Source organism: Mesocricetus auratus, unplaced genomic scaffold (genome assembly GCF_017639785.1).
Source record: "Mesocricetus auratus isolate SY011 unplaced genomic scaffold, BCM_Maur_2.0 Super-Scaffold_100676, whole genome shotgun sequence".
NCBI lineage: Eukaryota > Metazoa > Chordata > Mammalia > Rodentia > Cricetidae > Mesocricetus > Mesocricetus auratus.
In genome coordinates, this window is record NW_024429266.1 from 153,881,503 (window position 1) to 153,899,101 (window position 17,599).

At 45.1% G+C, this 17,599-nt stretch overlaps 1 protein-coding gene across 1 annotated transcript in view; it reads right to left on the reverse strand.

Moving 5' to 3' along the window:
• The window catches only part of Adamts9 (ADAM metallopeptidase with thrombospondin type 1 motif 9), a 158,423-nt gene that overhangs the window by 24,401 nt on the left and 116,423 nt on the right, over positions 1–17,599 (reverse strand). The window contains exons 31-33 of the mRNA XM_005071171.4: positions 11,069–11,239; positions 1,467–1,661; positions 407–539 (exon numbers count right to left, since the gene is read on the reverse strand). Coding sequence (XP_005071228.1) covers positions 407–539; positions 1,467–1,661; positions 11,069–11,239 — 499 coding nt within the window. The remainder of the gene's footprint in view (positions 1–406; positions 540–1,466; positions 1,662–11,068; positions 11,240–17,599) is intronic.

Below are 17,599 nucleotides of genomic sequence, written 5' to 3' on the forward strand. Positions count from 1 at the left end.
ACAAGGAGAGAGAGAGTTCAGTCAGTAGAGCACCCTCCAGGCAAACATGAAGACTTGAGGTTGATGTGATGGATCGCCCACAAAAGCTGGCTGTGAGTGTGTGCTGTAATCTCAGAGCTGGGGAGGGGGAGACAGGAGGACAATGAAGGTTCACGGGCCAGCAGTGTGGTGAATCAGTGAGCTCTAGCTTCAGTGAGCAACGTAAGGTGGAGAGTGACCGAGGAAGGGCACTTGAGATCAGTCTCTGGCTTCCAAAAATTTGAGCACAAAAGTGCAGGCACCGCCTCCCCCTGCCCCCCCCGCCCAACACACCACAAAAACACAGAAAAGTACTACATCTCTAAAGAAGACAGACAAATAGACAGATGAACACTGATGCTTTGCTCTCCATGGTGGAGCAACTTACAATTATAAACATTGTGACAGGTTTTTCGTTCTTCTGGCTTTAGACCAGCAGGACATAAGTGGCTGGGTTGGTCCTCGTTGGTTAAACACTGCACAGATCTATGCATGACTCCCACACCACAGGACACTGAGCACTAGAAGGCAAAGATGAGTCAGTGGGTGGCTCTTGAACCTGGGACATATAGGCATCATGACACAAAGCTTGGAGCCCTGGGGCTGTGTGACACACTGCTGGCATTTATTGATTTCTTATCACTACTGTGTTAAGCTTCACATATATGTACTTAAGCATTATATATATGTATATGTATATACATATATATTATATCTATAAAACACACAAGTCTATAAAAAACATTTACACATGTGTGTCACTGTATGTAGTTATGCACACACTTCCCCCTTCCCATGTAAGACACTTGACAACCCTGTGAGATAGCACTGACAGTACTTGTTTTTACAGATGGAAGATCTGGGCTCAGATGTGAAGGAATTTGTTCACGGCCCTCATGGAGATCAGATTCAAACCCTCATGACTTTTATCACATTACACACTTTCGCCTGAGAGTTTCCTAGCCCAAAGCCAGAAGACGGTGACAATGATTTTCCCAGACAGACTTAATTTCGAATATTCTATTTTGTGCCCCGAGTAAACAACGTTCTTCCTGCACAGGCGAGAGTGTAGGGGCCTCCACAATGGAGGCAGCCAAAATGCTTCCTGTGCAACTCTTACCAGATGCCAGGTTCCAAAGGTTAGTTGGAAAAAAGTATAGTAAAGATGTAGGGGAAAGAGTAAAATGTAACATAAAAATGATCACAATCACCTAAGTGCTTTTTATATATAACTCAAATCATCTTCATAGAGCTCTATTTTATAAATGAAGAAATTGAGGCACAGAACTTGACAACTTGCTTTTCCTGGGGTGAAGCAAGATGAACTGTCAGCTGTTTGGATTTAGATTGCTTGTTCTCCTCCAATCAGCCATGCCAAGTTGCAGGCAGGCAGGAGGCCTTCAGAGAAGGTTTGCGATTTCAGAGTTGACAAGTCAGCCCCTACTTACACTGCCCCAGTTACCAACTCTCCAGGAGGCTGAGACAGGACAGTCCCTCAGGTAGCAGGGATGGACGCTTGGCGGCTGTGTGCCTGGGCAGTTCACCGTGGTTTGGTAGCTGTATTCGTAATTCTCCTTGCCGGTATAAATCTCACTGCAGGAGACCAGCCTTTGCCTGTAGCCCTTCCCACAGGTCACTGAACACTGAGAAGAGAGAGGTCAAGAGGGGATGTTCCAGAGGTTTCCTGTAGCAGCCACGGTAAGCACCCACCCTCCACACCAAGTTTGCCCTCCTGTGGGAGCTGCAGAATGCTCTCTCTTGTTGATCTATTGAAGCCTTCATCTCAGGCTTCATCCTCAGCAGGCTCCCAGACACTCCCCAAACTGGGGCTTCCCAGGCAGGCATCTCAAAACCCAGAGAAGGATACAGACATCCCTATGCCTCCAAACTCCCCCTTTCTAGTGCTCTAAGACCATGCTAGCAACCCATTGAATGTGGAGAGGAAAAGGGGCCTGCGGTCAGCCTGTGAGCTGCATTCTCAGAGTGCAATGCAAATATTTTCCAGAAGGAGACTTCAGAGTCCCTCATCCAATCTCCTGCTCTCTGTGGTTCTCTGTTTGTGCCCATTCGCCGTCTGCCCAGTTCCCTTCTGTCTTCTGTCCCTCGCTATGCATTTTGGACAACAAGTCACTTTCCTGCTCCCTTTTCTTTCTAAATTGAGCTGTCATGTGATTCTTTTATTGTAAGTATATGGCAAAAGACACAGCAGCAACAAAAAGAAAATGATATACCAATATCCCAAATGAAAACAGACACAAAAATTAATATAATACTTGACAAACTAAGTTCCTAAACATATCAAGGATATCACTTATCATGGTCAAATTGGCTTTGTTCCAGAGAAGCAGAGATGGTTTAACTTATACAAATCCACAAATGCAAGATATCATATAAATGGACTCAAAGACAGATACCATGTGATAGCCTCAGCAGATGAAGAAAAAGCCATTGACATAAATCCAACATCCATTCATGATAAAAGCCATAAAGAGTCTATGAATTGCAGAAACACACTCCAACACAGTAAAGCTATACACAACAAACCTACAGCCAAACACACTCAGAAAAGAAACTCAAAGTATTCCCTCCAAGATCAGGAACAAGAGGAGCTTGTGCAGTCTCTTCACTCAGTAGAATGAATGCTTGTGAGTTAGAGTGATAAGATAAGAGAGAAAATAGGAGAAGTAAAAACATCCCTATCTGCAGACAATATGATTCTATGTATAAAAAAGCCTCCAACAACTCTGCCAGAGAACACTTGTGACTGATAAACACATTCAGAAAAATTGCAGGATACAAAATTAACATATGAAAATCAGTAGCCTTCCTGTATGCCAATGACAAACATGGAAAAAGAAATCAGGAAAACAATCTCATTTACAACAGCCTCGAAAATCCTAACCAACTCTGAAATAAGCCTAAACAAGGCAGCAAAAGATCTCCACAATGGAACTTTAAGGTACTGAAGGACTAAATAGAGGAAGATGATGCTAGAAGGTGGAAAAACTTCTTATGAAAACAGGCATTCTACTAAAAGCAATACACAGACTCAGTGCAGTCCCCGTCAAAACTCTTATATCGTTCCTCAGAGAAATAAAAACAAAAGTTTATATGGGAGCACCAATGAGCCAAAGTAATCCTTAGTAAAAAGAAAAATGCTGGAGGTATCCTCATGTCTAACTTCAAGTAATAAAATCAACATTGTATTGGCACAGAAAACAGATCTACCTAGATCCACGAAATAGAATAGAGCAGTGGTTCTCAACCTTCCTAATGTTGCTACCTCTTAATACAGTTCCTCATGTTGTGGTGACCCAACTATAAAATTATTTTTGTTGCTTCTTCATAACTGTAATTTTGCTTCTGTTATGAATTGTAATGGAAATATCTGATATGTGGGATATATGAAAATGTGACCCCAAGGGTTGAGGCCTGCAGGTTGAGAATCACTGGAATATGGGATCTACAGATAAGTCACACAAGTTACAGCCACCAGATCTTTGATAAAGATGCCAAAAATACACACTTGCAAGACAACACCCTGCTCAAAAGATGATACTGAGAGAACTGGATTTCAACAGGTTAGACAAATGAAACTAGATTCCCATCACTCACTTTGCATAAAATCAACTCCAAATACCTTAGAATGTAAGACCCCAAACTCTGTAACCAATAGAGTAAAATTAGAAAAAAAAACACTCCAAGATATAGATTCCGGTAAGGACTTTCTGACCATGAGTCCAATCACTCAGAAAATAAGTCCAATAATGAGACCTCATGAAATTAAAATACTATACAGAAAGAAAGCAGTTAATTGAATTAAGAAGCAGCCTACAGAGTGGAAGGAAAATCTTTGCCAACTACACACCTGAAAGAGAATCTCTATAAAGACTATATGAAGAATTCAAAATATTAAACAAACAAAAAATATCAAACAACCCAATAAAAAAATGGGTTCTGCGGGGCCACGCTGATCTGGGTGACTAGTGCTGCCACCTGAAGCCACGGAGATGTTCTGGCAAGGCCACTGCTTAGGACCGTGTCTGTGTCCATGGCCCCTCAGTGGCTAGGGTCTGGGGTGGTGTCTATGGGTCCTGTTGCCCAGGAGGGCGCTGTGGATGCCTGGGGTCTAGTTAGCCATCTGGGACTATGCTGGTGCCTGGGTGCCTTGCTGCTGCTGGGTCCAGGATGATTTGGGTGGCTTATGTTGTCTCTAGGATTGTGGTAGCCACTGGCCCTGAACTGCTGCTGAGGGCAGTCTCTGAGCTCGTGGTCCTGCGCAGCTGGGGTCTGTGGTGATGTCCATGGCCCACATTAGCACCGGGGTCATTGCAGCCATGCTGTGTTGAGCCAGCCCCACCCTTCATCGGGATGGCTGGCCATGCCCCTCACTGGATTCTGTAGCAGGCAAGCTGGCTCTACCCCTGAGGGGAAAGCCCCTTCCCCCACACACACTCAGGAAAAATAGCCCCACCCCTCACCACAGATGCGCATCTCACCTGGACAACACATTAGAGCTGACCCTCTGGGGACACAGGTGAGCAGACCCTGAGGGCATGAGAGCAGGAGACCTGAGCCCGCACCCCTATCTGCCATGTGGTACCATGTGTGAGAGAAAGATACCCTTCCTCATTCTCTCCCTAACCCATCACAACCTACAGCTGGTGAGAGTGCTGGCCCCGGGTCAAAAGATTTAGAGTCCTAACCCTGCCCCTTGCCAGCTGCAGCACACAGGAGAGCAGGCCCTGTGCCCCACCTGGGCAGCACACAGCACACTAGAGCTGACCTTGTGTGTGTGTATGGGGGGGAGGGAGCAGGCACACACAAGTGAGCCAGTCCTGAGGGCATGAGAGCAGGAGAGCTACCCCCCCCCGCCACCTTGTATTTCTCCTATAGCAACCAGGAGAGAGGAGCATGAATCCTGCTTGGGCAAAACAGTAGAGCTGGCCCTGGGGATATGAATACAAGGGATCCCAATCTGAGAGCCAGAGAGCAGAACTGGCCCTGCTCCTTGCTACAGGCTGCACTGGGTGAGCCAGTTGAGGCAGGTGCTGGAGAGCTCTCCTGGGTAGTGAAGATGAGGGAGAGCTGGGGGTTGGGTGCTGACCAACTCAGCTACCACCCAGGCCCAGAACTAGGGCTATGATTGGCCCACCCCACAAAGCAGGTGAAGGGGACAAACCTACAGATCCTAAATAGTCAGGAGCTCTATGACCCAGGGTAACAACAGGATATCTAAGAGGAGCCCCAGTGACAGCCTGTAATCAGTGCTGTAGCAGAACCAGAGGCCGAGAGCCAGACCCAGGGACTCATGGCAATGAACATTCGCAAGTAAAGATGAATGGACCAAAGGGTAAACTGCATGACTCATTGGGACACTACAGCTTCCACAACAAGATTTGTTTGTTTGCTTTGGTTTTGGTTTTTCTTTTAAATTTGGTTTTGAGTGGGGGGGGGTTGCAAGGGCAGAGGGCAGAAGCAAGAAGATGAGGGAGATAAAAGGGTCGAATGCATTGTGTGAAATCCACAAAGAATCAATAAAAGTAAAAAAGAAAATGGGCCCTGGATCTGAACAGAGAATTCTCAAAATTAAAAAAAAAGTATTAACAGCTAGGGAACATTTAAAAAGTGTTCAATATCATTTTCCACCAGAGATATGCATATTAAAAGTGTTTGAGATTCCATCTTTCCCCATCAAAATTCTTACTATAATGTAAATAATTAACAACAAATGCTGGCAAAGGTACAGAGAATGGAAATAGCTTACTTACAGTGGGAGGGTAAACTGATGCAGCTACTACGGAAATCACTGTAGAAGTTTCCCAAATGACCAAAGGTAGAGCTACCACGTGACCCCGGATATGCTGCTCTGGAAATACACCCAGAGGACTCTATCCTGCCACCCACACTTGCAGATCACATTTACTGCTACTCTATCTATGGGATCCCTTAGATGTTGGTCAACTGAAGAATAGATAATGAAGATGAGTAAGGGCTGGGGAGATGACTTCCTGATTAGATTCAAGCACTGCTCTTGCAGAGGACCTGAGCTGATGCTTTTGTTTGTTTTGCTTTGTCTTTGAGACAGGGTTTCTCTGTGAAACAGTCCTGGCTGTCCTGGAACTCATTCGGTAGACCAGGCTAGTTCAAACTCACAGTGGTCCACCTGCCTCTGCTTCCAAAGTGCTGGGATTAAAGGTGTGCACCACCACCACCCCACCTGATTCTTAATACCCACATCAGGTGGCTCACAACCATCTGGAACTCCAGCTCAGAGGCATCTGACATTCTCTTTTGGCCTCATCAAGAACTACACTCAGGTGGACAACCTCACATGGACACATAGATATACGCATAATTAAAAATGAAAAAGAAATAAAATCTTTAAGAAAATATAATATACATATACAACGGAATTTAACCCAGCCATTAATAAACAGGAAATTATCAAATCTTCAGGAAAATGGATGGAGTTTAAGTGAGGTAACCCGGACTCAAAAAGACAAATACTGCACGTTGAGTGTCATATGCAGGTCCCGGCTGCTAATTTCTCCATATGTATGTTTCTGTGGGAGTGAGGCTGTGCAGAAGACAGGGAAGTAGAAAATCACTGTGGTGGGGGTTAAGAGTGGGGCAGGGAGGGTAACAGAACACATGAAGGCAGAAGGGAGAATCTGGGGGTGGAATAGCTTAAATGAAGAGGGTGAGAGAGCAGGGAGACAGGCAGCAGGGTGGCTTGAGGGGGATCAAGGAAAACTGAGAATATATGAAAAGGGTGTAAGGAAACTTGGTAATCTAGTTAAAAAGAAAACTAAAAATCTTCAAAACAGTATCCTGAGGAGGCGAGGAAAGTAGACCCCATAACAAAAATGATGGGGTGGGCCACCTCCCAGTGAGATGTTGGTCAGGGAGAGTCCCAAGAGCCCCCAAATGATTCAGGCAACTGCTGCCGTGGTTGGTTCCCCCCATAACTAGATGGTACAAGCCTATTGACTAAAGACACCATACACTTTGGCTGCTGGAAACTTCCTCCCTATTTTCACAGAGATGGATCGTGCTCTACAGGCCACTGGTGGAGAGAACTGTCAACAACAGTTTTATTCATATACTGCCAACATGCCACTTGGGCACTGGTGGGCATGACACAGTCGTCAACAGACTCCTAAATAATTACACTCATGTCCACAGTTGAGTGCCGCCATCAGCTCCCATGAGAGATGCTGCTTTGGGGGCAGTCAGTAGTAATTACAGGCTCAAGACTGGTCAAGATACTGAAGATAAGAGACTGTTGGGTGCTCAGCCTTAAATGAGACATCCTGTTACCCTTTCCAAGGTTCAGGGAAGATTGCAGAAAAGAGGGCAGAAAAGAAGGAATGCAAGAGCCTGAGGATGAGGTAGAGTTCTGTGGAATGCTGGAACCTTCTGGGTATGGCATGACTGTGGCACGCTTGAATTAGCTGTGATAGCTGTATTAGAGCGCTACAAGATTGAGTCAGTCAATGTCCGGCTATGGAGGGGAGGAGGAGCTCAGGAGTGCCACCCCTTCTGAGGATCTGTGCGAAATTAATGGTTGCTGGGAGAGAAATGTTTTCTTCAGTGGGTTAGTCCATCATTTATGTCTGCAAATAACTTCTCACCTGTGCTCCTGCAAGCAACTCTGGTGAAACTCCTCTCTCCTCTCTCTCTCTCTCTCTCTCTCTCTCTCTCTCTCTCTCTCTCTCTCTCTCTCTCTCTCTCTCACACACACACACACACACACTCACACTAGAAGGGGGACTAGTAGGAAAGATAAGGGGATCAGTGGGAACAGGAGTGGACAAGAGAGGGTAATGGGAAGAAATTATCATAATGAGGCCCATTTTAAATTTATAATTAGCGTATGCTAATAGAAAAAAATAAAATCAAGTTACAATTCATACCACTTGGATGACGCTTCTAGGCAGTGTTGTGCGTAAGTGCCATTCTTGGTAAAGGCACTACACAAACAGAGAGGAGTCAGCGTCTCTATACCTCTCTAGACTGCAGGGCACGAGAGGAGCTCCTGGAAATAGCACGTCATGTGTATGTCATGTTTCTTCCAGGATGAGGGTCCAATTTTCATTAATCCCCAAGGACATTTGAAAGCCACCCTGTCTGCCTGATGTCTCTTGCCCTGTTGCTTTAAGCTACGCCATTTTCTTCTCCTTTAACTTTTCTGGGCTGGCCTTGGAGAAATCCTAGCAACAGGATAGAAGAAAGCCAGCCAGAGGCATGCTGAGCATCCCGAGCCCGCCCTCCCAGCTGGCTGGAGACCTGGAAACGTGCCATCCTTATTTCTTCCTTCTTTGGCTGTTGCTGCTCACATGCCGGAGGACCCAGCTGACTCCTGGCCAGGAGACTTCAGGCTACCCCAGTGTCTCAGTGTAGAGAGATGTTGACAAGCTCTGCCTAGCTGAGCTGTGGGTGTTCTAGAGGGTGTGACCTCATGCCTTTATGGCCTCAGTATGTGCTGACTTCCTCAAGGCTGTATACTGGAGAAGGCAGATGCTGAGAGCCAAGCCCCTATACACCAAAAGCAAAAGCAGCCTGCCAGCCATTTACGCGCCTTAGGAGACACACATTTGCTGATGAGCTGGGCCACAAACATGGTCAGAAGCCTCCAAACAACTGTAAAGCATCCAGGACGACCAGATACTATGGGTCAGCTGACAGTGTAGCACAACGAAACAGTTGATGACTTCTCCAGCCCCCAGCTCCTCTAGGCCAGGGTTTGGAAGTGGGCAGGTGGCAGCTGTGGGGTAAGTGGACTCCAAATGCCATGGCCTTATGCGTGCAGCTCTTCACAGGCAAAGTTTCCTTTTCTAACTTGAATGTGACAACAAAGCAATATCGACAGCCCCATTTCAGCAGGGCTGTATTGCAGACCTCATGCTGCAGATGCATGTTTTCTTATAGCCTCTCTTCACATGGCTGTCCTAGGACTTGCATACTTGGGAGGTGTGAATGCTGAGAACAACACAGAGAACTTTCCAGAAGCACAGGTCCCAGAGTGAAGGAGTACCTTGCAGTTGCTCTAGCATCTTCAAGCACAGTTTCTAGGAGTTCTGGGACCAGCTTCTCCCTGCCTATATCCTTGCAGACCCTGACTCTGTGGTCCTTGTGTTTGTGCCCAAATCTGCTTCTAACCCTTTGCTATAAAAATATGTAGGTTTGCTTTCAATCCATAACATACTTGAGAATCTGTGGGAGTATGGGAAACTATGTTCCCAAAGATGTTCTTTTAGGGCTGAAGAGGTAACTCAGTGAGCCAAACGCTTGCTGTGCAGTTAAAAGGACTGGAGTTTGATTCCCAGAATTCATTCAGAAGAAGCCAGAAGTGGTGGCGTGCATGTGTAATCCTAGCACCGTGGAGGGAGATGGGTGGATCCATGGGGCTTGCTGGCCAGCCAGGCTAGCCTACTTGATGACTTCTAGTGTAGTAAGAGACCTGATGTCCAAAAGGGGCAGGCGGGAGGCGAGGGGGCGGGGTGGACAGCGCCAGAGGAAAATCCCTGAGGCTGTCCTCTGGCTTCCACCACACACACTTACACAATGTGTATACATAAACATGTACACACATGCACTCAAAGACATCCTTTCATCTGTTGATGGTTGAGGTTGCAGTACAGCTACATGGAACAACATGGCTCTCAGAAAGAGACAGAAAGTCTGTCGGCATAGTAAAGCCCCATTGAAGAGGCTGATCACGAGGGAGATGCTGGTTTTGGCTGAGAGGGAGGCATAGCAACTACAGTCAGATAGGAAGGAATCAGAGCCCAAAGGAGGAGTTTACTGAGAGACAGAAGACTTGTGGAGAGACAGGAGGAGGGCACTAGGGAGAGCTCGCCCAATACTGAGAGGGATGAGAAGAAAGGAGGTATATCCAGAGGCCCTTCTCAATCTTCTCTTGCTGGGATCTGAATGCTTGGAAGATTTTGACCCAAGCTACTCAATGAATTTTCTGAACACTCATATCTGGACTTACTTGTTCCTTGTTGGCAACTGTGTAAATGTATATCTTAATGTTCTGTCTTTGTGTGTGTGTGTGTGTGTGTGTGTGTGTGTGTGTGTGTGTGTGATCATGGGTACATATGCAGCAGTCAAAGTTAAACACAGGATGTTTTTTCTATCACTCCCCATCATTGTTTTTGAGAGGCTTCTCATTGAATCTTGAGCTCACTGATTGCCTAGGCTGGGATCCATGGAGAGCTTCCTGATGCTACCCATAAGCTCTGGAACTGCAGATACGTGTGGGCATGCCTGGCTTTTCACATGAGTTCTGGGGATCTGAACTTAGGCTCTCCTATCACTGTTTAAAGGCTCTTCATGCTGTCTGGAGAAGAAGAGTTCTTTGCCTTGGAACTCTGGGCCTCTGATGTGTGTGTGTTGTGGGCATGTGCAGTGCACTGTGCATCACTTTGTAATAACCCTGGCCTCCACTTGCAAGATACCAGAAGTACCCCCTGTCTTAGCTGTGATAACCAGACATCTCCCAACATTGACAAATGCCCCCTCAGAAGATGAAAATCAGTGTTGTAGAAGGCAGGGGAAATGGTTAGAAAAGACTTTTGGATCAATTTGAGTAAAGATATATAGTTCAGCACAGCAAATATATCATCTAGGCGCAAATACTAGAGTAGTCTTCTTTCTTCACTTCCCATCTCCCAGTAGGGGACCAAGGTTATAGATACTCAAGTCACGATGTCCAGCTTCTATATGAGTTCCCGGGATTTGAACTCAGGTCCTCATGCTTGCATTGCAAACACTTTTACTCAGTTTTCTCCCTAGCCTCAAGATACATTCTTATGCATAACTTTCTGCTGGCACCTGAAGGCATCCTATGACTTTTCAGCCCCTATAATAATTCCTTTTTATCTGTACTAAAAGGAACTAAGGTGACTCCCAGAAAGCAGAAGTCAGGGAATTGTCACTGTGTGAGAACACATGTTTCTCAGAAGTGGACCTGGAAGGCATCACCCCATCACCCTGCTGCTCCTGTACTGAAAGCATCACACATTCCCCAGGACAGTACCTCAGACCACTCTCCTGTGATCCACACATACTCGCAGGGCTGCAGGCTGCAGCTCTCACGGTCTGGAGGACGCTGGTCAGAGTCACAATGTGCACTGTGCACCTCGCTTTGGTCCTCGGCTACGCACGCCACCTGTCGGTACCGGGAGCCTTCACCACACGTCTTGGTGCACTGCAAGAGACAAATGGGGTGGGGTCAGGTAAAGCCTCACACAGCTGGTTATCTGATGACTTAGCTAGACAGCTGTTGAAGTGGTGAGATCCCTAGGTGCTGGTTGTTTCTATCTATATATCTGACAACTTTATCCCTGGCACAGGGATGTGCTTTCCATACATGTCTGTCTGAATGAGGAAATAAAAGGGTGAATGAAAGAAAGAATGAATGAATGAACACAAGCTTGGATGAGGCTTCCACAGTTTTTTTGTCAACCCTCCCTCAAACACCGAATCCGTGGCTGGGGGTGTAGCACTGTGGCAAAGTACTTGCCCAGTGTGTACATGATTCCTATTACTGAAAAAAAAATAGGGAAGAAAGGAGAAGTGGAGTAGGGAGGTGAAAGAGAGGAAGGGAGGAAGACAAAGATCTAAAGGATGGGAGGAGAAGGGGAAGGAGGTGAAGAGAAAGGGGACAAGAGGAAGGAGAAGGCTGGAGGGAAAGAGGGGAGCAAACACCAGGCATGGTGGCACGTGGCTTTGATCCCAGTGCTCAGGAGGCAGAGATGGGGGGATCTTTGAATGGGAGGCCAGCATGGTCCACATAGTGAGTTCTAGGACAGCCAGGGCTACACAGAGAGACAATGTCTAAAAAAGGAAAAAGAAGGAACTGAGGGGGAGAAGGAAGGGAAACAGAAGAAACTGTGTCCCACAGTTGTCAAGGTGGCATTAAAATACTTCGAGGGCCAGAAAGGTCATCACCTACATAGTTGTTCATTGCATCTCATAAATAATTAAAATAATATTTTCACATCAAATAAGTAGACATTAAACATAATTAAAATTATGTTTTCACAGATTATGCTATTTTTGGCCACTTTTCTATTCCAGAACACCTCAAGGGTACATTTTCCACTCTCGATGAAGCCGCTTTCAGGTGTGTATGGTCTGACAGCCAGGCCTCCGTCAGGTGGACTGTCCTCAGTTCTAGACTCCCAACAACTACCCACTGAGTTCCAACAGAAGGTAGAACACCCTGATGGACAAGGGTGCCCATGACCAGGATTCCCTGGTTCTCAGAAAGGAGCTATTGAAGTATCAAGGATGGACACTAAAAGGGACATCTGGGCAGCAGGAAAAAGCAAAGGCTATCACCTCCAGTTATTAGGCGAAGAACCTGGGGCTGTTAGAGCCTAAATTACTTGCCCTGTCATACCTTCCATAATCCAGCAAAGAAGACAGAACAAATCGCATGTTTCATCCGTCAACAAACTCTGCTTGGAAGGCAGACCTCTGCTATCTGCTTTGTCACCAAAGCCTGTCCAGAGCATTGCTGCCACTCGACATTCTAGGTTTGGACTATTTCAGAAAGTTTCAGGGAAGAGGCTGACTTCTGTCACAGGGAATGTCTGCTGCCTCCAGCTTCTCTCACATCAGCAAGCTTTTGATATGCTATTAGCATACTTTCTTTCAGAATTCCCCATGTAAGTTCTGTAGGGAGAGCCATAGACCCCCTCCTTTTTTTTTTTTTTTTTTTTTTTTTTTGCATAGTGGCAGAGTCTAAGTTACTGTTTGTACTGTTGTGATGAAACACCTTTTCCAAAAGTAACTTGGGAAAGAAAAGGTTATTTCACTAAGACCTCCACAGCATTGTTTGTGGCAGTCAGGGCAGGAACTCAAACAGAGCAGTAACCTGGAGGCAGGAGCTGATGTAAAGGCCTTGGAGGAATACTGCTCACTGGCTTGCTCCTCATGGCTTGCTCAGCCTGCTTTGTTATAGAACCCAGAACCACCAGTTCAAGACTGCCACTACCCACAAAGGACTGGGCCCACCCACACCAATCATTAATGAAGAAACTGCTCTACATGCTTGCCCATAATCCAATATTATAGAAGCTTCTAGCCTGTCAAGTTGACACAAAACTAGCCAGCACAGGCAGGAATTTTCTCTTATCTGTTTGCCCCAAAGACATTTGGGTTAGAGAGACAGCTTCACTCTGAGATGTCTTCCCTAATTCACCCCATGTTTTTGTATCTGTGCACGATAAAAAAGGAATAATACAGGGCTGGGAGATGCTTCAGTGGTAAAAGCATTTGACACCCCCAGAACCTATATAAAATCTGGAGGAATAGCATGAGTATTGGTAATCCCAGAACCTCTGTGGGGGAAATGGGAAGCAGGAGACAGGAGGATCCTTGGAGGTAGAGGATCATCTGGCTGGGCAAACACAGCAGAGAACAACACAAGACTCTCTCAAACAAGGTAAAGTTTGTCCACTGATTATTATGCATTTGTGTCTCACAGATACTCTCATTCACACGCATGAATGCACACATGTACATACATACACACACATCAATAATAAAAAGAACATAAAATTCATCATATAACCATCTTAAAATGTCAATTTAATGACCTGAATGCCATGCTGTGCAACCATTGCTACAACCCAATGATAGAACATCTTCATTACTCGAATCTTGTCTCAAATTCAGTAGTCACTCACTCATCTTTCCTTCTCCTAGCCTAGACCCTAGTAACTAAGACCATGCTTTCTGTATAAATGGATTTGCTTATTCTGGGGACTTCACATTCAGAGACCCACCTAGTAAGTGCCCTTTTCAACTAGGCGTCTCTCACTTAGCACAGTGTTTCCAGAATTCTTCCATATTGGAGAATGTATCCACGCTTCACTGCTCTTCAAGACTCTGCAATAGCTCAATGTATGGACATGCCACACTTAGTTTACTCACTCATATGTTAATGGACATTTGATGGTTTCCCTTTGACCTACTATGAATGATGCTATTATGGACATTCAGACAACAATTTGAAGACAACATCTGATCCTTTGGAATCTGTTCTTAGGAGTAGAATTGTCAGAGCATATGCTAGTGTTCACTGTCTTTTATGAGTCACTGTTCTTTTAGGAAGCAAAAGACACAAGCCAGGTCATCCCAGTAGCTTTATCTTTGGAAACTTCAACGTCTCACTGCTTGGGAGCAAACCTCCTTAGTTGGCATGTCACCAGTTTCCAGTGAGATGAGAAGAAGCTAAACCACTTCAAACAAGCGGGGACTGCTGAGCCTGATTCCCTGGTTCAAGCTTCAGGAGTCTGGAGTTTTGGGTTCCCCTTGGAATAAACTGACAATTACTGGGGAGTCACAGTGTTTTGCTGAATGTTAAAAACCACACACATCTCTGAAAGACGAATATTTACCCACAGAAAAGAGTAATTCCTTGGAAAATTAGGATTTCGGGACATCACAATCACAGTTAAACCTAAACTAAATCTTGCCATGTCCAAGTGCATTCACACTAATTCATAAGGTTTGAATCATTGTCAATAAGTAACAGATCCCAGCAGAAATGGCAGGGTTCCTCAACAGCTTGTTAAGTATTTTCTTCCACAGTCTTGAAGAATAGTTAACTATTAAAAAATCTGTTTTGACAGCAGCAGGGAACTGCACTGAGAAATTTTACCTAGAATAAAATTTTCTGGGAGTTAAAACTTAAACGAGGTAAATAATTGACTTCTTTCGTGCTCTGAAAACCATGTGGCAAAGTTTTTCTTCTGGAATCTTAAATCTTAGCAGAGTCATGAGGGAAAGTAAACCCAGCCCATGTTCCTGGGTACTTCTGCACTGGTAAATGCCATTTCTCCCAGTCCAGTCCTCAACAATCTCCAGTGCTTCCTGTCCTGGAATATCATCTAGATTGTTCTAATAAAATAGAAAATTCAAGCACCCTCATTTTGAATTGCAGAGGTTTTCTGGGTTTTAATTATGGCTTCCTGAGTCAAAAGAGTGGCAACCAAATAAATGACTAAGTAACAGCATCCTCCTCTATGAATTTCAGCATTCATTAGATGCAGAAAGGAAATCATCACAGCCAGGACTGATTCACAAAGAAACCATGTTTCAAAAAACAAACAAACAAAAAAAAAACAAAAAAAAAGAAAGAAAGAAAGAAAGAAAGAAAATTGGGTAGCGTATTCATTGTCCTGCAGGGTGCATGCCTTCAAGGGTGCTGAAACTAATGGGAAAGAACTTCAAAATCTGAGGATGAGGAAGACCTAAAATAAACCCCTAAGGCACCATTTTCTTCCAACATGTCCATTTCCTATAGGTTGGTGATCTAAATAGGATTCTTCATTGCAATCCTTAAATGTAATAAAGTTTATTTTCATTTGAAACACGTCTTGACACAATTCCCTAACCATGGGGAAAAGAACATTACTGGAAAATTACAGGTTCTACCTTTTAATGGATGCTTACGCCAAGCATGGAAGGATTTGTCATTTCTGGTAGCAGATTACTGTTGTTGGGAAGCATATGGGCAGATGAATCACAGACCCAATGGGTTGATAACACGGGGCTGCTTTTGCTGGGTTTTTATGTCCCAAGGAAAGGTAAGGACAAATGAGTTCATCTACCATTGTCTAAAAGAGAGAAAAAGCAGTCATTCAAAAAAGAGGCAGAGGCTGCATTCTGGAGGCGTTCTTTAACATCATGCATCTCACTAGCATATGCAGTGGGTACAAGTCCGTGTGGTGGCTTCATGACTTCCAGTCCTCCTAATTCAGGGAGCCAGCGCTCTCAGCCTGGAGTCTCACACGTCCCTTATATAACCACTGAGGTTTAATCCCAAGGGTCCCCTGTATAAACATGTACCTCACAGGTTCCATAACAGGTACTGTTACTGAGCTAGAAGGGAAGAGGAAGGAATGGGGGCATCCCAATCATGCTGAAGTGGGGGGCTGTGGCAGCTGATGAAACAGAGTGAAGAGACAAGTGAGTCATCCAGGGTCAGAAGGGGAGGAGCCTCTCAAGGCTTAGCAAGGATGGAGGTGAGCAGCAACGGCAGGTATAGGCATGAGGATCACGGTGGCTAGGGTTTGCATCTCATTTCCTCTCATCTTCCTTTCCCATGGCACCAGGGCCTGAATGCAAGGTCTTACACATGGTAGCCAAGCAACTGATCAATCTCTGCCTCTAAGTTATGACCTGCTCAGTTCTTTTTTGGATGGGGTCTCCCTACGCAGTCCTGGTCAGCTTCCAGCTTGCCACCTTCCAGCCTTCTTTTTACTGGGGCTGAATGCACACGCCACCATGACACTTAGCCTCAGGTTGAGGTTAGGTGATACAGTTTGAGGTTTGGGGGAGAAAAAAACAAGAAACAAACAAAAACAAAAATAAAACCCATAACACTCTTAATGCCCAGTGCCCGGTATTTTTCAGTTGATTGACACAGTGTTTAATAAGCCAAGGAGGCAATGGATAAGAAAGGGTTAAGGTCTAACTCTGAACATAACAAGCCCTGTCTACTCCCTGTTGTAAACACTATGAAAATCCTATCACTCAACTGACCAAGGAATTGCTGTTCATTCTAATGATTCTATTCTAATGAGATGAACTTGGGAGTCACTCTACAGCTGAGTGTAATAAATGCTCTTAAACTTGAAATATGCTCTAAAGAAGCCCCGATTCCTGTTCTGGGCCAAACAGCAACAGGCCAGGCATTTCTGCAAAGTCACAGCATGTTCATGGCCTTGTGACAAGAAAACACAGCCACTGCCCTTCCAGAAGGAACATTTCTTAACTGTTCCAGAAGACACTGGAATGTCTTTACTCTTTAGTGGAAGAAACAGGCATTGCTCATCCCCCAATCCCTGCTCCCCACACCATGTTTTGTTCCCTCCATTCATAAATTCCACCATTCAAAGGTATCTTGTGTGCTGTAGGTAATATACTAAATGCTGGGAAATTTCTGGAAAACAGAAGTCCCCGTCTTAAACAGCCCCTACCCTTTCTCACTGGCATAGTCAAAGACATCCCTCTGAGCAGAGTGGTGCTAACACCAGAGCCTTCCTACCACTTGTAGGTCAGAGGAGAATCTTGGTTTTAGAAGCAGGTGGAGTGCAACCCTGGAAAGTGAGCGATGCTTGGGAACCAACTCTCCAGGAAAAGACTATGATGCCGCTGAGAGAGAAATGAAACAATGCAGGCGAGGGCCACGCCGATGTGAGGAACCAAGGATATAAACTCTCACAGTTTGTGTTCTAGCCTTTCATGCAAGAACTTTCATGGATTAAACTACCTTAGCCTCTGGTTTCTTCACATTAAGTGGGTAAAAAAACCATCAAAGAGTTAAGGACACAGTTCAACAGGTTACTTAGTGTAAAAATGCTCATCAAATGCCTCATCCATTGCTTAGTAAACACTACGTTCTATTATATTTCGTATCACCAATGTGAGACCTCTGAACTAGACAATTCCAAGGGAAGCTTCTCACATTGCACCCTACAGGAAAAGCACTCCCTGGAGTTGTGCAGGTCACAATCCTTGCAGCTGTATAAAATATGATAATCACTGCAGG